The following is a 24,481-nucleotide window of genomic DNA, read 5'->3' as shown; positions in this document are numbered from 1 at the left end:
AGGGACCACTTTAACGCATACCCATTGCGGCAAGAGATCACGATTTCCTCTTGTACAATGGCTTTAGATTTGCCGCATACCTGTCCGGTAAGATCAAGCTTCAGCGTGACACTTTGATCACTAAGTGTTATATCATGCACAATAAACTCCAAGACCAGTGTTGAATGACGCTGGGGGAACAGTAAAAAGTTTATCACACTATTGTCCCCCCTTCCCATGTACGTACACCTCACTGTAATCGGTGAAACAGCTAAATCATTACAAAACCCTAAATTATGTTTGAAAATTAGCTCGTTTAGAGTATCCCCATACTGCGAGTGGATAAAGTGGGTTGTCTCACAGAGGTCAGGGGATGTCATGCCACATGCCTTGTTCGTTGTCACAACACATGTTTGTATGTTAAGGTCACCGCCCCATGTAATAATGGGTCCGATATCTCTCGTACAACCCTCGACAGGCAGTGCGAGCTTGGTAAATATATTCAAGAACTACGAGATCTCAGCGCTACCGCAAATATCAGGTTCCCGGCTTCCCTGAGGGTTATGAGAGCCAATAAAATGCACAACTTTAGAGATCCAAATGAAGTGAAAACTTTTATAGAGCAAATTAAGGCACAACCAGTATAGCAGTTGGTTAAGTTCGACCATCAGGATGTAGGAGAGTTCAAATTGAGGTGTCCAGTATACCTCAAGTAGTTAGGGAGGGTTCCCCAGGGTGGGTAGGGAGTGTCACGGGCACACAATGCAAGTTTAGGAAAAACAAAAAAAATGATTCACACAGGGTGGGGGGGCATGTGGGTGAAAAAAAAGGTCCTCTTATGTCATTTTTAGTTAGTCTTTTAGGTAGCTTCCTTGTGTTATGCCTGCATTTTTTTCATGGGCTAAAGAGTCACCAGGAGTACTGTAGGAGTACAATTTCATCTCATGATAGATTTAGATAGCTCTAGAGTTCTAAAAACTTTAACATGGAATGTTTATGGCCTGAGGGTGATACCAAGAAGGAGAAGGATACTAGAGTATTTAAAATTATGTAATGCATTAGATATTTCATTCAAGAGCCCCATCTCTTGAAAGAAGAATGGTTGGAAATTCTGAAAACACAAACTTGGATAGAGCATTGTATGTGCACAACACGAACGGTTACAACAAAAGGGGTGGCAATTCTGTTTAAAAAATCTTCTCAATGTATTTTAGGCGAAACTTCGGCAGATCCATCAGGTAGATGGGTAATTGCTTAGGCAAAGATCCAAGGAATTTGGCCCCTTTTTCTCTTCTGTACCCTCCCCGCTCCCGCCTCCCAGCTGCTCCGCCCACCCGCGCACTTCGCCTTATATGGCGACAGTGCGAACGCGCAGCGGTGGGTGCGCCGATTGTGCGCCGAAGGCGCGCCAAAGGCAAGCCCGTCTACGCCCGTCCGCGCCTGAACCGCGCCCAGTGCCAGGACCTCTGGACCCCACCGACGGAAGACGACCCGACAGTCCTACGACGCCGCAACACTCATCGCACTCAACACCGGCGGGACCCAGGGATGCTACCGAGCCACTCCGAAGCACACCTACGGACCCTTCAGCTGCCACGCCTGCAAGTTCACCTGCATCCGGACCTGCCCGGCACCAGCACCTGCCAAGCCGAACACCAGCAGCAACCACCTCAAGTGCATCCTGCTCAACACCCGCTCCGTCCACAGACACGCCATCAAACTCTGGAACCTCCTCGACACCACAGCCCCTGACGTTGCCTTCATCACGGAGACCTGGATGAACGCCTCCTCAGCGCCCGACATCGCCATCGCCATCCCAGAAGGATACAAGATCACCCGGAAGGACCGCAACGCCAACCAGGTGGGAGGAGGCATCGCCATCATCCACAAGAACACCATCCGCATCACGACCAGCACCGACAACACCCCACCCTCCGCCGAACACCTGCACTTCCAGATCCACACCGACCCGAAGACCACCCTCAGAGGCACCCTGATCTACCGACCTCCGGGACCACGCACTCAATTCAGCGAGGACATCGCCGACTTCGTCAGCCCGCACGCCCTCCCCTCCGCTGACTACATCCTCCTGGGGGACTTCAACTTCCACTTGGAGAACAACAACGACTGCAACACCAGCACCCTGCTCGACAACCTCGACAACCTTGGACTCAAGCAGCTGGTGTCCACCCCCACCCACCTCGCCGGACACACACTCGATGCCATCTTCTCATCCAGCAAAGACATCGCCTTCAGCCACGCCACAGAACTCCACTGGACAGATCACAGATGCATCCACTTCACCTTCAGAAGAACGACGACCCACCTCCACCAGCAACAGGTTGCCCGAAGAAGCTGGAACAAGATCACAGCCGACCAGCTCGCCGCCTCCCTGAGCCAGCACCCTCCGGCCAGCTCAGCGAACCCCAGCCAGGCCGCCGACAACCTCACGAAGTGGATCAGCAACTGCGCGGACGAACTCGCCCCACTGAGGACCCCGCCCAGCAGACCCGGCAGCAAGAGAGCCCCATGGTTCACCGACGAACTCAAGAGCTCCAAGAAGAACTGCCGAGCCCTCGAGAAAGCCTGGAGAAGGGAACCCACGCCGGACACCAGGACCACCCTCAAGCTCGCCACCCGGAAACACCACCAACTGATCCGCATCGCCAAGAAAACGGCTTTCAAAAACCGACTGGACAACAACGCACACAACTGCAAGGAACTCTTCAACATCGTGAAAGAGCTCTCCAACCCCAACGCCGGAAACAACGACATCACCCCTTCGCAAGACCTCTGCAACTCCCTCGCCTCCTACTTCCACAACAAGATCGCGGACATACATTACAGCTTCAGCACTCAACCGACGCACGCCACGACCGCAGCATCGCCACCCACCACCACCCTCCGCACCTGGACCCCGGTCAACACCGAAGAAACCGTCCACACGATGAACTCCATCCACTCCGGATCTCCGACCGACCCCTGCCCTCACCACGTCTTCAACAAAGCCGACGCGGTCATCGCACCCCACCTGCGGGACATCATCAACACCTCATTCGACACCGCCACCTTCCCCGAGAGCTGGAAGCACGCCGAACTCAGCGCTCTACTGAAGAAACCTACAGCAGACCCCACCAAACTCAAGAATTACCGCCCCATCTCTCTACTCCCGTTTCCAGCCAAAGTCATCGAGAAGACCGTCAACAAACAGCTGGCCACCTTCCTCGAGACGAATGGATCCCTCGACCCATCGCAGTCCGGATTCCGGGCCAACCACAGCACCGAGACCGCCCTCATCGCCGCCACTGACGACATCCGAACCCTGATGGACAACGGGGAAACAGCGGCCCTCATCCTCCTAGACCTCTCCGCGGCTTTCGACACGGTCTGCCACCGCACCCTAGTGCAGCGCCTCAGCAACGTCGGAATCCAGGAGAAGGCGCTGGAATGGATCGTCTCCTTTCTCGACGGAAGAACACAAAGAGTCCGCCTACCACCGTACAAGTCAGAGGCCACCAAAGTCATCTGCGGCGTCCCTCAAGGATCCTCACTGAGCCCGACTCTCTTCAACGTCTACATGAGCCCCCTCGCGGCCATCGCACGCCAACACAACCTCAACATAATCTCCTACGCCGACGACACCCAGCTGATCCTCTCCCTGACCAACGACCCCGCCGCCGCCAGAGCTAACCTGCACGAAGGGATGAGAGAGGTAGCCGAGTGGATGACGACGAGCCGCCTGAAGCTGAACACAGATAAGACGGAGGTCCTCATCCTGGGCTCCTCGCCCTCCGCCTGGGACGACTCCTGGTGGCCCCCCGCCCTGGGCACCGCACCCAAACCGACGGACCACGCACGCAACCTGGGTTTCATCTTGGACTCCTCCCTCTCCATGACCAGGCAAGTCAACGCCGTCTCCTCGTCGTGCTTCAACATCCTGCGCATGCTTCGGAAGATCTTCTGGTGGATCCCCACAGAGACCAGGAAGACCGTCACCCAGGCCCTCGTCACCAGCCGAATGGACTACGGCAACGCACTCTATGCCGGAACCACCGCCAAGATCCAGAAGAGACTCCAGCGCATCCAGAACGCTTCAGCCAGACTCATCCTCGACATCCCACGATACAGCCACATCTCCGGACACCTAAGAGACCTGCACTGGCTCCCGGTCAACAAGAGAATCACCTTCCGCCTCCTTACCCACGCACACAAAGCTCTCCACGACCAAGGCCCGAGCTACCTCAACAACCGAATCAACTTCTACGCCCCCAAACGCCACCTCCGATCCGCCAGCCACGCCCTCGCCGCCATCCCACGCATCCGCAGAGCCACTACAGGAGGAAGGTCCTTCTCCTACCTGGCCGCCAAGACCTGGAACTCCCTCCCGGCCGACCTGCGCCTGACCCAAGACCACCTCTCCTTCAGGAAGAAGCTCAAGACCTGGCTGTTCGAGCAGTAGCGGCACCCCCCCCCCCCCCCCCCCAAGCGCCTCGAGACCCTACGGGTAGGTAGTGCGCTCTATAAATGTCTTTGATTGATTGATTGACCTTCGTTGGGTATTATGGGCCAAACCTGGACGACCCTATCCCCCTAAATACTTTATTTTTACAACTAATTGAGTTAAATGAACCTATTATTTTGGGAGGGGGGTTTAATGTAGTTGTAGACTGAGTTCAGGACACAACCTCTAAAAGGGCAGCTGTTACTGTTCCTCCAACATGAGCAGCTTTAAGGCATATAATTCAGGACTTGGGCCTAATTGATATTTGGACTCTTAAGGGCGTAAAGAGTGGAGCCGAGTCGGGTAAATTCACCTTTTATAATAAAAAATACGGCCATCGATCTAGAATCGAATTCTTTTTGGAAGCCGCCGGTATCAGCAATCATATCAAGAGTGTCTCTCATGTCCCGGAGCATCTATCGGATCTCTCTGCAGTTTCTCTTCAGTTTCTAATTCAAGATAAGACTCCTGAACGGCACTGGACCTTGAATCGATCAGTATTTGATAAACTGAAGAAGTTAATTAACAAGTTTTTTTCCTTTAACTTAGACTCAACCCCTATAGACAAGGTATGGGACACGTACAAATCCTACCTTGCTAGTATTAATGCATCACAAAATAAAAAGGTCAAGAGTGAGATTAAATCTTTAGGAGACATAATTAAAGCACTACAAAGTAATATAGGGTGCACCTCAAATATATCTAATAATCCAGGTGTAGTAACAGAGTTAGCTAAAGCAAAAGCGAATTTAGCTGACTACTTGGAGATTACGGTAAAACAAAAATGGGAAGCAAGTAAACTTGCTAATTATGAATACGGGGAAGGATGTGGCAAGCTTTTGGCCTGGAAGATTAAAGCTAACCAGACCAGAAACGCTATTAAAGAACTAAAATACCAATTTACTGGTAACACTATTACTGAGGATGGGGCAAAAGAACAAGCATTTGTCAAATTCTTTCAAGAATTATATACAGAAGATATAGACTTAAACTCGGATCAGATAACAGATTTCTTCCGGGATTTGGACCTCCCACTTCTCAGTAACGAAACCAGAGATGAACCTTCCGCTCCCTTTACAATAGATGAAGTTTACAATGCAATAAAAAGCTTTAAAAAAGTCAAGGCTGCAGGGCCTGATGGCCTCCGAAATGAAATATATTTGCATCTGAAAGAAGAGCTCGCCCCTATGTTGCTTAACCTTTTTAACTCGAGCTATATACAAAATCAAGAGCTTCCTCCTCCTTGGGATTTAGCCACAATAATCATCCTTCTTAAGCCCAATAATAATCCAAGGGTTTGTGAATCACATAGGCCGATCTCCCTTCTTAACAGTGACTATAAACTGTACACACAGATACTCACTAAAAGGTTGGATCGGATGGTCGGCTTATTGATTCATAGCGACCAGAAGGGTTTTATGAAGGGGAGGTATCTTCATGATTTGACCCACAAACTAATTGGCACAATAGATCTAGCATTAGAATATGCCAGACCCCTAACCGTGATGACATGTGACGCTGCTAAAGCGTTTGACAGGGTCAGTTGGCCCTTTCTTCAAGAGATGATCCAGCGTTTTAATTTAGGCCATACTTTTGTATCTGCAATCAAGGCTCTTTATAAAAACCCATCTGCTCGAATACTAGTAAACGGTGGTCTATCAAAACAGGTTAAAATAAGTAGGGGCACCAGATAGGGTTGTGCCCTTTCCCCCCCGTTATTTAAACTGTACATAGAGCCTCTTGCCATTAAACTAAGGGCATGCAAAAACATGATACCATTTTCCTGCAATGAGTGGGAAAAAAAAATAGGGCTTTACGCCGATGATCTGATGATCTTCCCCGGCCAGTTCCATTGGCCAATTGCAGCTATATGGGAAATGTTAGAGAGTTTCGGTAAAATATCTAGTTATGCTGTGAATCCGGTGAAGACAGAAATTATGCAATGGAACACAAATTATTGCAGTGACTTAGTTAGACAAAATATTAGATACTTAGGGATTGAAGTGGTTCAGAAATTGGAGTTATTGGCAAAAGTGAACTTTGACAAGGCCACCTCTATAGTTAAGAAACAACTACAGCAGTGGGAAACTTTACCTTTATCCTTTCAATGCAAACCTAATCTTTTAAAAATGGCAATCCTACCAAAATACACCTTCTTATTTAACTCAATTCCCTTAGAATTTAAGAAAGCCTTTTTTCTAGTTTTATATGGGGGAATAAAAGACCCAGAATTGCCTGGCAGAAGCTTAGGGAAAAAATGGAAAATGGGGATATAGCAAGTTTAGATCTTCTGCAATATCAGAGAGCTTTTCATTAAAACATCTTCAGGCAACTGCTAAAAGATACCCCGACTTTTCACCACTTTTTCAAGCTCTCACGTTCAGCCCTCCGGATATATTCAGTTTTTTTCGTTTTAAATTTGGAGACCCGAAATTTTTCTAAAAGGTGAGACTAAAAATACTGCAGGCGACATGTAAAATATGGTCTCAAGCTAGGGTTATACTACAGATCCCGTATTACAGCTAGTATGCCCCCATCTGGAGATCACCAGTATGGTATTGGGTGTTGATACAGCCCCATGAAGACCCACAAACCTGTTTTAAAGTAACTTGAAGGAAGGAACTGCCGGAATACGATCTCGATACATTATGGCAAGTATCTTTATCTCTTTTATGGCACAATGTGAAGTCTGCACCTCTAAGAAAAAATCATTTATTTACCATCGACAGGGCTCGACAAATTCACTCGACCGCTCGCATTTGCGAGTCAGATTAATTCAGGACGAGCTATTTTTAGGTCCTACTCGCCCTTACTGGCGAGTAGGAATACAAACTGACACTTGACTTCTGCCTCTGAAAACAGGGGAAATGTGACAAGATAGCAAGATTTAAAGGCATCTTTATTGCTCACAAAGTAAATGAGCAATAAAAACGCTTTTAAATCTTGTTAACATGTCACATTTGCTCAGCTTTCAGATTAGAGGTCAAGTGCATTTCAGTTGGGTCGAAGAGATTTTGTAGGTTACTAGACCTGCAGGTCTAGTGCATTTTTCATGATTTTTCGAGCCCTGCCCGAAGACTCTCAAAAATGGGATTACAAGTTGTGAGGAAATGCCCAAAGTGCGGTGAAATAAAAGCAGAAGTTTTCTGGCAGAAAGTGGGCACAACGTTGTCAGGTATTGTGGGCCATGAAATTAAGGTGAGTCTTGCGCTGGTCATTTTTGGGATAATTCCGGTTGAAGACTCCACAAGCGTGTTATCTAAGCAATATAAATCACTTAATTTCATTTTGATCCTTCTGGCGCGTAGAGAGTTGTGCAATAAATGGATTTTACCTGTTTCTCCTCTTGAATCCGAGTGGCTCAATTCGATACAAAGAAGAGCTAAAATGGGACCGGGCAACCTATAACGCGAAAAGAACAAAATTTCGGAGTTTGTGGGATAACTGGTGTAAGTCCTTGCTTCCCTAAATATATTTCCTTAAGTCTCTTTTCTACTCTGCGGGTTTTGTTTTTTTCTTTCTTTTCATTGTATTAATTTATCAATTTACTAACTTACAAATTTTCTAGAGGCATATTATTAGGGCGTATTACCGTCCTATGATTAACAATCAGTACCCAAGGCTGCCTGGGATTGCCCAGGAGTGTCAAAGACGGATTGGCGGTCCTGGTAAAGTAAATCCGTAAATACCTGTGGTGGTGAAGTAAAAGGAAAGGCGGCTAGGCTTGGGGGAGCCCGAGATGTAGTACATCTCCTCCGTTCAGGAGCGATCAGGAACCCATAATTTGCCAGAGAAAAAGCCGGAATTCCAACATACTTCCAACTATATACTGATCTGACATATGAGGGGGAATAAAACTAATGGTCCCTCTTTTAGGCAACAAATGCCTCCTGCTCCATGCTCTTGCTTAGTGTGACCCCTACCCCTGTCAACGTTGGCCACAATAGAAGAACTTATGGGACCACAGTATGCACCTAGACTAGGTTAGACCAAATTGAAATGCAAAGTCCATGTGCATAGATTCTGTGCTTCTTCAGAGGCATGCCTCTGGTGATCACTTAGTATCAAAAGGGCAATAGAATGGTGACGTGATATGCTGTTTTCAGTGCCTGTACATTCTCAATTATTCCAGTGGACAAAGAAATAACCTAAACATTAATTATCAAAAATCTCGAGGAAGGTGTTCATTATTGGTAGGCAGTGCAGCAGTAAAGCCTCCATCAATATAAAAAATACTGTGACAGCTATTTAACATTGTTTCACATCTGTACGTTAGGTATTGTGGCCTCAGTTTCCTGCTTGTGCTTTTATGTTACAAAGCTTCTCATTTCATGTATGGATGCAATATCTGAACCACAAAGTGTGTGAAACCAAAGTATCCAAGAGTTCTGAACCAAGGTCTAAATCCATGTTCTGCTATTAATGACACCACTCTAACTTAAACGGCTCTAGCATGAGAACATCCGTCATCAAGAAGCATCCAGGCTCTCATTAGGAGTGGCTCTGGCTAAGCACATATGAGGTAACACCAGTCATCAAGAAGCATTCAGGCTCTCATTGGCAGCGGCTCTGGCTAATGAGGTAACACCAGTCATCAAGAAGCATCCAGGCTCTCATTAGGAGTGGCTCTGGCTAAGCACTTATGAGGCAACACCAGTCATCAAGAAGTATTCAGGCTCTCATTGGGAGTGGCTCTGGCTAATGAGGTAACACCAGTCATCAAGAAGCATCCAGGCTCTCATTAGGAGTGGCTCTGGCTAAGCACTTATGAGGCAACACCAGTCATCAAGAAGCATTCAGGCTCTCATTGGGAGTGGCTCTGGCTAATGAGGTAACACCAGTTATCAAGAAGCATTCAGGCTCTCACAGGGAGTGGCTCTGGCTAATGAGGTAACACCAGTCATCAAGAAGCATTCAGGCTCTCATTGGCAGCGGCTCTGGCTAATGAGGTAACACCAGTCATCAAGACGCATTCAGGCTCGCATTGGGAGTGGCTCTGGCTAAGTACTTATGAGGTAACACCAGTTATCAAGAAGCATTCGGGCTCTCATTGGGAGATGCTCTGGCTAAGCACTTATGAAGTAACACCAGTCATCAAGAAGCATTCAGGCTCTCATTGGGAGTGGCTCTGGCTAAGCACTTATGAGGCAACACCAGTCATCAAGAAGCATTCAGGCTCTCATTGGGAGTGGCTCTGGCTTATGAGGTAACACCAGTCATCAAGAAGCATTCAGGCTCCCATTGGGAGTGGCTCTGGCTAAGCACTTATGAGGCAACACGAGTCATCAAGAAGCATTCAGGCTCTCATTGGGAGTGGCTCTGGCTAATGAGGTAACACCAGTTATCAAGAAGCATTCAGGCTCTCATTGGGAGCTGCTCTGGCTAAGCACTTATGAAGTAACACCAGTCATCAAGAAGCATTCAGGCTCTCATTGGGAGTGGCTCTGGCTAAGCATTTATGAGGTAACATCAGTCATCAAGAAGCATTCAGGCTCTCATTGGGAGTGGCTCTGGCTAATAAGGTAACCCCAGTCATCAAGAAGCATTCAGGCTCTCATTGGGAGTGGCTCTGGCTAATGAGGTAACACAAGTCATCAAGAAGCATTCAGGCTCTCATTGGGAGTGTCTCTGGCTAATGAGGTAACACAAGTCATCAAGAAGCATTCAGGCTCTCATTGGGAGTGGCTCGGTAATTGGTGGAATATTCATTGTGCTTGATAATATCCAACTCCGCTGAGCAACAAATAATACCCAATTACGAGTTTTAGGAGAAGAACATTCAGATTTAGGTTCTTACTGCAGCAAACTCTGCTTGTTCTTGTACATTACTGAACATTTTTCTCCTAAGAAATATCAGCTGGTTTGACATGTTGATATTTCTCCAGAAACTCGTAATTACCATATGTGCTGTAACAGAAGTTACTGCACACATTACAGTTAACTAGTTCGCTTTCAAGGAGGGCCTCATAGCCTCATTACAAGTGCCTTGTTTAATCCTGCTATGTAGGGTAACTTCTGCACTGAGCAAAATGTATCTATTTTATCGTACCTGGTAAATTATGGGTGCAAAAAACTCTACATCCCTGAATACATTTCTTCAGGTCAAGTTTGCTGAAAGTATCAGGGAAATATACCAGACATGTAGACTTTGTTTCAGTAAGTACCAAAATCTGCATGTTGTGCAGCATGTTGCAGACAAAACTTGTAATGGGCGATAATTCTCGTGCATGTTTAAAAAAAATTTAAACTCAGTGCTGGATTTTAAATGTGAACTGATTATTGCATTGGATGCCGGGGCACTTTAATGGGGTCCTAAGAGGCACATATCAACTCGTACACTTGCCCATGATTCAAAATAAAGCAATTTAAGAGTGTTGTACCGGAATTCTTTTGATCTTTAACTAGAATAACATATCTCTTTCTTTGCATGTACATCTGTTTTTAGTGTTGCTCACATTGTGACATTGATAGAAATGTATTTTTTCGAGTGAAGTCATTTCAGGGCATGGCATGGCTGATTGGCTGCTTAGTTAAACTACAACAGGTGAAATTGTATGATTACATGAATACAAGAGAAGTGTATGCCATGATCATATTTGTTTGGAAAAACAATTTATGATTGGTTTAAAAACAGTTATGACTGTTTTCAAAACATATTAATTCTAGAAGAAACCCTGGAATGACCACTCTGGTATATAAGGCGCTTATTTCCCCTGCAAATTAGAGGACGACGTTCCTTGCGGGACGTCATCCTCGAAGCAGAAACGGGGTACTTCATTCTTTACCATCAGGTGAGGAGGTTGGTTCTTCCCTAGGGGATTATTAGCTACATACACATATATAGGGTACATCTACATATCTAGGCTAGGTACATTTAGGCAAAATACTTAGGATGCGCATTTTAGGAATGTGCAAATGCTACTGTTTTCATCTGAACTGCTTATGTTCATCTTGTTTGCACTATGGTAGAAATGTATCTACTGTTTACCATATTAGTACTTGCTATTTCTTTCGTATGCTTCTGTCACCTGATTATCGCAGCAAATATGTTTTACACAAGACTGACGCTGGACCAATAAATACTTATTGAAAACGTCCTAATCGCCATCCTGTGAATTTTCTGAGAATAAGTAAGAACGATTGACTGAGCGAAAAGTACTGTACTGTTTTCCTCGATTCCTGGTGTATCAGTGTTTGTTGTCATGTTCAGTGGTTGCCAGAAACTACCTACACCACTGTAAGATACAATGGGGTGGTAGTGGCACTGTAGAGCTAGCTGGTCTAATGGCAGACATATCCTTTGGGTTTGTCTGGAAATGGTTTGGACACCAAGCCCTCAGTTTAGGTCATCCAAAATGCACAGGACCTGGGGGAATTCCTAGGAACTACACAACAATTGTAGAGGCCTGGACCAGTAAAGAGAACCCTAATTAATTTTGCATCATTCCTCCAGATGGAGAATCTAAAAAGATTGATGCCTTGGGCATTTTCATTACCTGGTACATTTGCAGTGTGTATGTTGGGCTGTTACATGCCCTTTGGGACACAGCCAGTTATGTCTCATTGGCAGTCTCAGAAGATTTTAGGGTTTCTTTGGCCCAGTCAGTACATGATGGTTAGGATGCAGCCATATATGTTATCTGTACATGTTTGGATGCCACGGATTGCCCCGGCAGGGCAGTGGGTACCAGTGTGGTCCTTCGTCGATATGCCTGCATGAGTTCCACTGGATTCTCTGGCAATCTGAAGGCTTTGCTAATCGACATGTTCATTGATGGGTCCATCTCTGTGGAGAAAGGCAGACTCTGTTTTGGAACACTTTAAAGACAGTAGAGCTACACACTTTCTTTGTGGCTGTTGCTTCTGGGAGCATGGAGAAGATGAAAAACTGAGAAGCACAAGGCTTTGCTTATATGCAGCCCTGCTCCATCACTTCCAGGGCAGTATGGCACATGGGAACACTCCTATGACAGATCTCAAGATCCATTCTGGTGCCTTGGAAATAATCTAAGGTAAAGAATCAGTGGTTGGACAGAGTATCCACTCGAAAGCATTACTGAAGGTAAGTAAATTGTTTGTTAGACATTACGGTTCTGAAAGCGCCATGGTCCAATACACTAGTATATCTTCAAATCTACACTTCAGATCTCATTATCATGCACTCTCTCACCAAGTCATCTTAGAGAATGCTTGCATTGTACATGATCTGTGATGTAGGTATTAATGCAGTACCTGGTCATCGTTGCCTGGAAACATGTACATGACACCTGAGCTGTCATTTCATTTTAGGGAAGTTCTATATGATGTATAACTTTGCAAGTGCAGAATGAGATTGATTTAGACATTGACGATAAGGTTACAGGATTTTAACTAGAAAGTTGGATTGTAGAAAAGGACAGCTCCATGTTCTGCGATGTACCATGAGAGTGAGGCTGTGGAAAAACCAATGACTGAAGTCTTCTCAGCAGTGCACCATTGCTCTTGGCTTAATGTTGTTTGATATGGTATAAGTGAACCTCACTGTCAGTTTTGAAATGTTAAATATAATAATGTGCCAAATATAAGCTAACCAGGAACTTCAACGTTGCTTCTATTTCTTGGAAGAACTATATCACTTGCCCCTTTGCTCCCTCTCTCAATATGTTTGTAATTTCATATACTAAATTTAATCCATAAAAACAAAACATAATATAGATTTGGACTTATCAAGATGACCTGACCTAGCTGTTCTTAATTAAAATATTTAGCTTTCTATGATATGTGTACATTGAAAAATGCTATTGAATACTAGTGTTTGTCAACATTTCTTAAAAGAAATTGCCTTAATCGCAGTATAAAGTTTTAGCCTGCAGTATGCAACACAGTAAAGAATAACTGTGAACTCCTTTTCAAGACGGGTTAGGAGCTGCCTAAATTATTGTATGCAAAGGGAGATCAGCATGAAAAGGTTTGAAGACCACTGCAATCGATGGATTAAAACTTGTCTCAGGCCTTTCTACAAGTCATTAGGGCATTTGAGCTAATGCCCTGCATGATGAAACCACTATGTCATGCTATTAGTGTGTTAATCGTTCACTTATCACTCACAAAGGTATCCAGGTGCTATATGCCTGGTGTGTGAGGCCAGCCATGGAGGGCTGAATCGAAGAGCCAGATCTTCAGCTTCTTGTGGAAGTGACGAAAAGAGGAATAGTCTCCGATGAGTTGCATTGGCACCAGATCATCCTTGCTTGGTATATGTACTTGACACTGGAACTGTCATCTCACTTCAGTGAAGTTCTATTAGACTTCTAGTTGCACAAGTGCAGAATGAGATCGTTCCAGGCGTAACGTTGAATATAAAGGGACATATTTAAACTATAAGGTTGGGTCATGAGAAAGAACAGCTCCTTGACCTACGGTGTACAGTGGGACTGAGGCTATGGAAGAAATGGCATCACACTGAAGGCTCCTCAGCTTTTAGCCATTGCCCTTTGTGTAACTGTAGTTTTATATGGGGTAAGTGAACCTCACTGTACGTTTAGAAATGTTACCAATTCTAATGTGACATAATAAAAGACTAATCAACAACTTCCATTTCTTGTCTGAACTATATCACTTGCCCCTTCCCTCCGCTCTCAATTTGTTTGTAATTTGATCTAATAAAGCAGCCTAGCGCATTTCTGTCAAGATGACCAGACCTCGCCGTCCTTAGTTTGAATATTTGGATTTCTTGCATATGCTGTGAACATGGAAAAATGGTACTGAATGCTATTGTTTGTCGACATTTCTTAAAATAATTTCCCTTGAGCCCCAGTGTAGAAATCTAGAATGCAGTACTGAAATAGTAGAGAATACCTACAAAAACATACTTTGCTCCTTTTTCGAGATGGAGTACGGGCGCCTGGTTTAAGTCTTCAAAGGCGTAGTGGCGGCTCCTCCATAGGGGCGGTTGGGCGCCGTCACACTGCTGCCGACCAAACAGTCAGTATGCACAACAGTGGGCAAGCCACTCCCCCCCCTGCCCTCGAGCAGGACCGCCCACTCTCCCTTTTCTCTATGTAAGCTGCTGCATAGAAAATGGTCGGGCTGGGGAGCTCTCAGATTCGCCTCACCAATTGTGATTGGCGGAGGGAGGGAGGGCTGATGACGAAGAGAGCACCTGCAGCCGGCCGGCCCGGAACTGGAAAATGCAGCAGGAGTCAGGTCAGGATCGGACGGCGGGAGTCGGGACCCATCCAGAAGATGGCACGGGACAGTAAGTATTATTTTATATATTTTTTTCCATTAAACCCCTTACGCCTCCCCCCATCCCCACGAGGCACGACGACCCAATTTCAAATTCCACCCCCCACCCGCCCGTAATGCAGGCCGCGACTTGCCACTCACTGCATACTGCAGATTAGACGTCTATTCCATTAGCAGCCTCCTCCCCCAGATCTCTTCATCTGATCAGTAAAATCGGCTGTCTCTGGTGGGGGGGTCAGAGGATGGAAGCGAGGGGGGAGGCCAGGAGCCGGGTGTTACGTTTGCCTTATGTCCTCCTAGGGTTCCGTACCGCGCTCCCTACGTCATCAGCTGTCACACTGGAATGTTGTGATGAGCAGTCTTACACCGGGTCTTCCCCGAAGCGCCATGGGATCAACCAGCAGCGCGTGGAGGAGTGCTGGACGGAGGCCCTGAAGAGACACAGCACTGACCGCAGGCCGGGTCTAGGAGCTGACGCCAGGCGCTGTCTGTAGAGGTCTCGGCATTGTTGTAGACATCAATGAAACTGGGGAGGTAACATGAGAACTCAGTCTATGAATGAATGATAGGCCGACTGCTGCCTGGTCCTTGAGGCACACCAACCGAGACACGGACACTGGATGAGGAGGAAGCCGCACTGTCATATAGTGCATTGTCTTAGCACTTTGCGCTTCACTTCTAAAACGAATTCCAGCTTGCTCACATGTGCACCAAAGTTCTTAATTGCTCTTACGACCCACTAGTTTCAAATTCCACCAGCCGCCACTGTCAAAGGGTGAAGAAAGCCTTTAAAGACCACTAGAATAGTTGGGTATAGTCCGGCATTAAAACCTGTCTCTGACCTTTCTACAAATCATTGTCACATTCTAAGTGTTAGAAATAGGGGGTCTCTAGTTGTCACTGGTGTACATCCTGTCTAAGTATGGACCCTTCCTTCCGAATGCTGCCTCAGAGATGTGTGTCGCACAGGTGCGATGGCTGGAAATCTGGAAACCGCTGGAGATCGATGCGGTGGTGGCAAACAGGTGCTGCGTCGGTTTCTTCAGCTGCAGTCCCACAATGCTTTAATCTTGACAGCCGTACAGCAGGGCCTGTGTTGGATTCGGTGTGATATTCTCAGACCCTGGAGGCCCGATGCACTGAACCCGGCACGTGGCGGTTCTGTATGCCACAGGCAGCCACTGTGTCAATTTCTTCAGCCGCACGCCGACGTTGCGTGGACATTTTCCCCGCACGGCAGTGCTGCATCAGAAAAACAGGTCCTGTAAGGACGCTGCATCAGTTTTGAAGGTTTTCACCAGCAAAATAACCTCCAAGGGCCCAGAACTGGAATTGGCACCATAAGGCAGGTCAGATCTCCTAGCAGTGGAGTTCAGAGATGCTGCAAGTGATGTATTTGAGTCCCTGATACTTCTTAACAGGAGACAAGATCTACTTCAAGCCCATGGATAGAGTAAAGTAAATGTCTAGTCACTAACCACAAACAGAAGCAGCAGCTGCAGGCCAACCCAGCAAAGCAACACATAGCAAAGGGGCAGTACTCTTCCTGCCAGCTCGTCAGCTCTTCTTCTTCACAGGGTCCTCTTAGTCCAGAAGTGCTCTAAAAGTCTGGGGTTTTAGGTCCAATCCTTATAACCCAGTTGGCATTCGAAGTAGGGATGCTTCAAAGGATTTTCTTTCTAGCAGACACGTTCTTGCCCTGCTTGGTCATCGCTCCAGACGCACTCAATGGGGGAAGAGACAACATTGTGAAAGGCCAGGCACAGCCCTATTCACATGCAGGTGACAGCTCCTCCCAGCACTCTAGCTCAGGAAGGCCCATCAGCATGATAATAGGCCATCAGGACATGCAGGGCACACCTCAACTCCCTTTGTGTGACTGTCTAGAAGGAATGCACAAACAAGCCCCTGTCAGTCTAAACCTTCCTTTATTCCACGGCAGGCAGAGGCCCAAGGATGGTGAAACAAGAACATGCCGCCTTTCTAAAAGTGCCATTTTCATACACACAATTTAAAATCCACCTTTACTAAAATATGTGTTTTTAAATTCTGAGCTCAGAGAGCCCAACCTCCAAACCTCTAGCTGTTCCCAGATGAAAGATGCTCTTGCTAGAAGACAGTTCTAGTGATAGCTTTTGGGAGAGCTTGTCCTTGAAACTGTAAAAAAACTAAAATGGCAGTACATCACTACCAGGACATGTAAAACACCAGTACATGTGCTTTCCACATACACTGCACCCTGCCCATGGAGGTACATTGGGCCTACCTGAGGGGTGCTGTATATATAGTACAAGGTTAGGGCCTGGCAAGTGGATGCCCTTCTCAGGTCGACATGGTAGTTTAAATTGCACTCAGAGACACTTCAATGGCAGGTCTGAGACGTTTACAGGATCACTCATGTGGGTGGCACAACCAGTGCTACAGGCCCACTGGTAGCATTTAATTTACAGGCTCTGGGCACACATAGTGCACTTCACTAGGGACTTACCAGTAAATCAAATATGTCAATCCTTGATAACCAATCAGAATCATAATTTACACACGGAACACTTGTACTTTGGTGCTGATCAGCAGTGGTATAGCGCACAGAGTATCTAAACCAGCAAAAACGTAAACCATCACACAGTACAAAAATACAGAAGGTAGATGCAAAAAGACAGTAGAAACCATGCCAAGGATTCCAGATCTAGCACTAAGTTAGTGTCCTGTATGAGGAAACCACTAGAGGTTTGGTATAATCCTGCCAGCTGTGACATTACCTGGAACCAGGAAGGCTTTCTTTCCTGACGAAGTACCTGCATTCCTTCTTTTTAATGTTGCTGTTGAACCACTCCTTAGTCTGCAGAAGAAAAGAGAAAGAGTTCAGTACAGCCTTGAATAGAAGAAGGCTTTTCCCATCTGCTGTCTGCTGGTTTGTAAACTGAGAACTGGCCTCTCTTAAACCCTTTCTGAGGTCAGATGGGACAGTTCAAGCACTAAGAATCCAGCAGAACCACAGGGGCATGCTAGTTTCAGCTCGTCGCACAGTGTCTTACTCAGACTTTAAGCCCATGCACTAAATGGGTAAACCTTTTAGAATGTGCCTGGCAAATAAGTTGTCATGTTACATGATCAGTTAATAGAGTTAAAACAATCGCATCAATTTTAAATGCACCTGATTAAGTCATGATTGCAGGTATCATTGCACCAATGACCTTATCTGTACCCCAGCCTCACAATTTTCCCATTTCAAATTTTTTATGATGGTGTCGTGTTTTTAAGTAGTACAAGAGTGGCGGGTTATCTGTTTCGGTATGATGAAGCTTCAGATCAACTAACTGAAAGACTTTCAGAGGACAAGACACCACACATGACAGAACCATAGCAACAGAGTGTTATAAAGTGGAGTCAAGTTAAAAAACAAACTATCTTGACAGCAAAGTAAAACAAACTTGGAAGTGTGATGAGTGAGTAGCTTTAACCTATTATAAAGACACACAGGACGCACATCCTACGCAAAAAAACTGAGTGAATATTTAATTATCAGTAAAGTAAATCCATCAAAATATACCCATTGACATTGAATTACAATACAAGTTGCTTCTGCAACCTCACAAAAGCACAACTGGAGCACATCACCAAACCCCAAAGAGAACACAAATGGAATTACTTAAACATCACTCAAAGGCAATGTGTTGATGCAATGACAAACCATCCAAGCAAGAATACCATGACCAACCAAAAGAAGCCAATGGCTGATCCAAGTCCGCTATTCCTTTACTACTTCTTTGATCAAAATTTGTAATGCATTGATGTAAAGAGGTCTCTCAGACAAATATAGAATTTCACAGTAGCTTTGTTAACATGGATATAGAGTTTAATGTTTATTTCAGTACGATTTGATACTTCAGTAATTATTATTTATACGTTATTAAAACATTCAACAATGTTTACTTTTTTATGTATGTATGTGTAAGATACATATATTCACTGAAAAAAACATAGGTTTCAGGGCTGTTATAGTTAGCTGGACATTTCACTCGTACAAAACCATTGAAATTCCTCCATTATAGTTAGTTGTACTCACTATAACTCGAGCGCCCGCAATCCACTGCTGATGATGTCACATATTACATCATTCATGACATGGTCAGTGACATCACTGATGACATCTCAAATGACATCACTGATGACATCATCCAGTGAATGTGGTTTGGTTCGTTAGTTAAATATGTAATATATATATAGCAATCTGCATTGAAGAATGAGTGGATATATAAATATAAATATCTGGATGGAGGATTTAGTAGCAGTGTGATTGACTATTTTATAGTGTCTCACTAAATATATTGGATAGTGACTAAACTGTCTGAATATCTGCATCACTTTGTCAGTTGTTGTGTAAACTGCTGTACCAGTTGGCTACTAGCTATGTGAAAGTCTATATTAGTTGTTGATTAGTAAACTGAGTATTTGTATGGGAGAGTGAATGTGTGTGTGGTTTGGTGGGGGGTGTGTGACTGCCGAAAGATGTGTGAATAGTTGATTCAGTAGGTATATGAGGTTAAGACTACATGTTATAACAGTTGTTTGGGTGAGTGAATATCTTTATGGGTGTGCTGATGAGCAAATATATCTCTTAATGCTACATGTCCAAAAAACTAGAAAAATAAAAGGCAGTGTATGTGACAGTTGTTGTATATAAATAAGTATACATAAGACTCAGTGATTGTATGAGTGACTGTATGGATAACTGTATACTTGTAATAGTGATTTTATAACACACTAAGTATGAGTTACTATCTATATGAATAAATGAAGTGGTGTTTGTATATGTGTGTAGCTGAGTAAATGTAAGTAGGATTCGTTGTTTGCATAAATGAGTAGGATGACTGCATAAGTGAATAGGATGTGTGCTGGTGTGTAATGTCGATATAGGTGTATAAGTATATTTGATAGTGTTCTATTGATCATTGATAGCATGTACGAGTGAATCTATAGGTAAGTGATTAGATGTGTGTGTAGATCTAGGAATCACTGAGTGGGTTTTTAGAAACTTGTATTGGTGTGTCAATGGATTCAAATATGGTACTCTGTATTTTACAGTGAGTGATGAAAAGTTATACTAGTGTATGATGAGGTGTATCTGATTGTCACGTGGATGATGTCATCAGTGATGTCATTTCAGATGTCATCAGTGATGTCATCAGTGATGTCACTGACCATGTCATGAATGTTGTAATATGTGACATCATCAGCAGTGGATTGCGGGCGCGCAAGTTATAGTGAGTACAACAAACTATAACGGAGGAATTTCAATGGTTTTGTATGAGTGAAATGTCCAGCTAACAGCCCTGAAACCTATGTTTTTTTCAGTGAATTTCTAAGGTTTTTTAAATGCTAATTCCTAACTATAACATATCTGAAACCTATGGTTTTTTCAGTGAATTTCGAAGGTTTTTTAAATGATAATTTTTAAATGTAATAACGGTTATATGTATTTTTTATACTGTTTTTACAGTTTTTTAACTGTTTATTTTCACATATTTTAATTTTTAAATTACATTATATATTTTTAATATAAATGGAAATAAAAATGTTTTTTAAAATATTGAAACTGAAATATTGTTTTTTTGTTGAATGTATAAGTGCAGAACTATAAGTGTGTTGGTTAGTTAGGATACTGCATGCATAGTGGACAGGGGTTTGAGGCAGTCCATGTTCTAATGCCTGGCTTGCTGCATGAGTACTTTGATACTGACTGAATGATTAGAATACTGCAAGGAGAGTGCCTGGGTGAATTTATAAGTGTTAGAATTACTTTTCAGAATCAGTACTGGGCTGAAAGATGCAGCACTGAGGTATTTCCTGATAACAGGTGAGTAAATCGGAATTCGTAGTTCGGCTGATTTTAGAGAAATATTTGTAAGTTCCAAAACTCCACACTTAGAAACTTTTCTGCTGAAAACCACACAATGGATTCCTATGGGAGGAAATACAAGTTACTGGTAAGTACGCTTAGAATTACTTTTCATGGTCAGTGCTGGGCTAAAAGATGCAGCACTGGGTTCTCTCCTGATAACAGGTGAGTAAATCGGAATTCGTAGTTCGGCTGATTTTAGAGGAATATTTGTAAGTTCCAAAACTCCACACTTAGAAACTTTTCTGCTGAAAACCACACAATGGATTCTTATGGAAGAAAATACAAGTTACTGGTAAGTACGCTTAGAATTACTTTTCAGGATCAGTACTGGGCTTAAAGATGCAGCACTGAGGTCTCTCCTGATAACAGGTGAGTAAATCGGAATTCGTAGTTCGGCTGATTTTACTTCGTTCCAGTATATATAGAGCCACTTTCCTACACCATCCTCTCCCTTCACCACTGTGCAAACACGCCCTGTGGCGCATTTTAAGTTGGGGAAATAATTCCCCTTCAATCTTGAGGGTCCATAGAGTCCAACTAGCCCACTAGGTACATCCAGTAAGCGCCACAGAGCTGCGTAGCAGAGAGATGTAAAAAGGCGCACGTAATGCACCACCTCTCTGCAACACAGCGCAGTGGCACTTCCTGGAAGCACCTGGTGGGCTACTTGGCCCCCAGGGTCCCTCAGGATTGAAGAGGAATTTTCCCCCCAACTTAAAATGCACCAAAGGGCTTGTTTGCACACGTCACCTCAAGCACAGTCCCCTCCTTTCACCAGTGTGTAAACACGCTACATGGCACATTTTAAGTTGCGACATTAAGTCCCCTTGAATCCTGAGGGTCCCTAGGGTCAAACTAGCCCACTAGGTACCTCCAGTAAGCACCACAGATCTGCGTTGCAGAGAGGTGTAAAAAGGGGCATGGCCTCTGAACACCTCTCTGCAACGCAGCTCCCTGGCGCATACTGGAGGTACCTGGTGGGCTACTTGGCCCCCAGGGACCCTCAAGATTGAAGGGGAATTAATTCCTCAACTTAAAACGCGCCACAGGGCGTGTTTGCACAATGGTGAAGGAAGGGGGCGGGGCCTGAGGTGACATGTCTGCAAACACGCCCTGTGGCACGTTTTAAGTTGGGCCTTGGGGGTCCTTGTGGGACCCCCTGAGCAGGCCTAGGGTGTCAGGGTGTTTCTAACCTGCCCCCTTTTTGCGTTTTTTGCGGGGATTTTTGTGCTTTCTTGTGCGGAGGCACAAGATGGCTGCCAACACTTCCTGATTCAGAGTGTTGGCAGCCAATTAGCATAAAGATCATGCTCGGGAGGATCCGCGGCCCTAGATATATCTATCTTTTTACTTTTGAATATCTCAGGAACTACTGAACGGATTTACACCATTTAACCAAATGGCACAAGTGTGAACCAAGGGCTACCTCTTTGCCAAATTTGGTGTAATTCCGTTCAGCAGTTCGGGCTGTAGCTGCGTCAACAGGTCGTATGGGAAATTGCATGGGAAAAACGTGTTTTGGGACCCCCTTTTTTCTCTGCTCCTGCTTGACAAATCAACACGAAACTTTCAAGATATGAGCGGACCGGAGCTGGCCAAAAGTTTTGAAAATTTCACGAAGATTCGTCAACCGGCGCCAAAGTTATTCCCAATAGAATGTTGCGGATTTCCTATGGAAAATAGGTCCTAACTATAACTATCTACTGGCAACCGCCAGTAGAGTTTATATATATATATATATATATTATCTACTGGCGGTCGCCAGTAGATAGTTATAGTTACAACCTAGTTTCCATAGGAAATCTGAAAATTCTATTTTGAATAACTTTGGCGCCGGTTGACGAATCCTCGCGAAATTTTCAAAACTAATGGGGCGCTCCGTTCAGCTCCTACCCTGAAAGTCTCAGGGTGATTTGTCAAGCGGGGGCCGAGAAAAAGGGGGGGCCCCAAAACGCGTTTTCCCCATGCATTTTTCCATAGGACCTTTAGTCGCAGCTACAGCCCGAACGGCTGAACAGAATTACGTGAGAGGTAGCCATAAGGTCAAGGAAGTGCCTTTTGCAGGTCTGGTGTAAATCTGTTCAGTATTTCCTGAGAAAATAGCATTTAAAAGCATATCAATATCTATACGCGCGCACCGTGCGCGCACAGTGCGCGCACCCTGCCGTGCACGAGCGCAATTCTGATTGGTTGTTAGATGTCGGTAAACATTCGAATCGGTCGAAACCAGGAAGTGTCGGCCGCCATTTTGTCTCTCGCAGTCTGACGGGGTAAAAAACAAAGGTGGAGAACTTGAAAAGGGGGCAGAGTGGACAGTTCCTGACCCCCTAGACTTGATCAGGGGGTCACACAAGGACCCCCAAGGGCGAAAAAAAATATTTTTATTTTTTTTAAAAATTGCGAGGTGCGCGCCAGGTGCGCGCACGGCGAACCGTGGGTGCTCGGTGCGCGAAGTGCACCAAGCGCCCACAGCGCGTGCACGGTGCGTGCACGGTGAAAAACCTGGAAAAAAAAAAATAATAAATACATAACTTAGCATTTGAAAAACCGTACAAATTCACTGAAAAAACCATAGGTTTCACACACGTTATAGTTACGAATTAGCATTTAAAAAACTTTGCAAATTCACTTAAAAAACCATAGGTTTCACACATGTTATAGTTAGCTGGACATTTCACTCGTAAAAAAACAATGAAATTCCCCCATTATAGTTAGTGCAGGCAACTATAACTCACGCGACCGCAATCCTCTGCTGATGACGTCAGATATTACATCACTGATGACATATGTGTCTTTATGAAAAATAAATATTTGTAATATATGTATAGCTAAAGATTAATGGAAGAAGACATGGGTAAATAAGTGTCTAGATACAGTGATGTAATATCTGACGTCATCAGCAGAGGATTGCGGTCGCGTGAGTTATAGTTGCCTGCACTAACTATAACGGGGGAATTACATTGGTTTTTTACGAGTGAAATGTCCAGCTAACTATAACATGTGTGAAACCTATGGTTTTTTAAGTGAATATATATATATATATATATATATATATATATATATATTACCTACTGGCGGTCGCCAGTAGGTAGTTATAGTTAGGACCACGTTTCCATAGGAAATCCACAACATTCTATTTTGAATAACTTTGGCGCCGGTTGACGAATCCTCGCAAATATTTCAAAATAGGTGGGGCGCTACGCTCCGCTCCTACCCTGAAAGTCTCGGGGGGATTCGTCAAGCGGGGGCTGAGATAAAAGGGGGGTCCCAAAACACGTTTTTCCCATGCATTTTGCCATAGGACCTTTAGACACAGCTACAGCCCAAACGTCTGAACAGAATTACTTGAAATTTGGCAGAGAGGTAGTCCTCAGGTCAAGGAAGTGCCTTTTGTTGGTTTGGTGTAAATCTGTTCAGTAGATTCTGAGAAAATAGCCTTTAAATCAATATATATATCTGAGCCAGCTTACGGTGCGCTTACCGTACGCTTACCGTACGCGTACGGTGACGTGCGCGAGCGCGATTCTGATTGGCTGTTACATCTAAGTAAACATTCGAATCGGTCGAAACCAGGAAGCGTCGGCCGCCATTTTCTCTCTCACACTGTGAGGGAGGGGCTGTAAACAAAGGCAAAAAACATATAAAGGGGCTGTTTAGACAGCGTCCATGCACATAGCCATGTTAGTTGAGTCCTCAAAGATCCCCCAAGGCCAAAAACGGTAAATTTTTATTTTTTGAAAATTTCGCCGATTACGCTTACCGTACGCGTACCGTGCGCTTACGCTAAAAAATATTTTAAAAAACACACTCTCTGTGCATGGCATATTATTGTCATCACTTACAAATTAAATTTAACAGATTACCTATCACAA

At 44.7% G+C, this 24,481-nt stretch overlaps 1 protein-coding gene across 3 annotated transcripts in view; it reads right to left on the bottom strand.

Moving 5' to 3' along the window:
* The window catches only part of LOC146808505 (transient receptor potential cation channel subfamily M member 2-like), a 2,014,188-nt gene that overhangs the window by 1,663,534 nt on the left and 326,173 nt on the right, over positions 1 to 24,481 (bottom strand). For all 3 annotated transcript variants that reach the window (XM_085623584.1, XM_085623586.1, XM_085623585.1), the window contains exon 3: positions 17,467 to 17,546. In XM_085623584.1, coding sequence (XP_085479710.1) covers positions 17,467 to 17,546 — 80 coding nt within the window. The remainder of the gene's footprint in view (positions 1 to 17,466; positions 17,547 to 24,481) is intronic.

The sequence above is a fragment of the Triturus cristatus genome, chromosome 8 (assembly GCF_964204655.1).
Source record: "Triturus cristatus chromosome 8, aTriCri1.1, whole genome shotgun sequence".
Lineage (NCBI taxonomy): Eukaryota > Metazoa > Chordata > Amphibia > Caudata > Salamandridae > Triturus > Triturus cristatus.
This window is presented reverse-complemented; position numbering and strand designations above follow the sequence as displayed.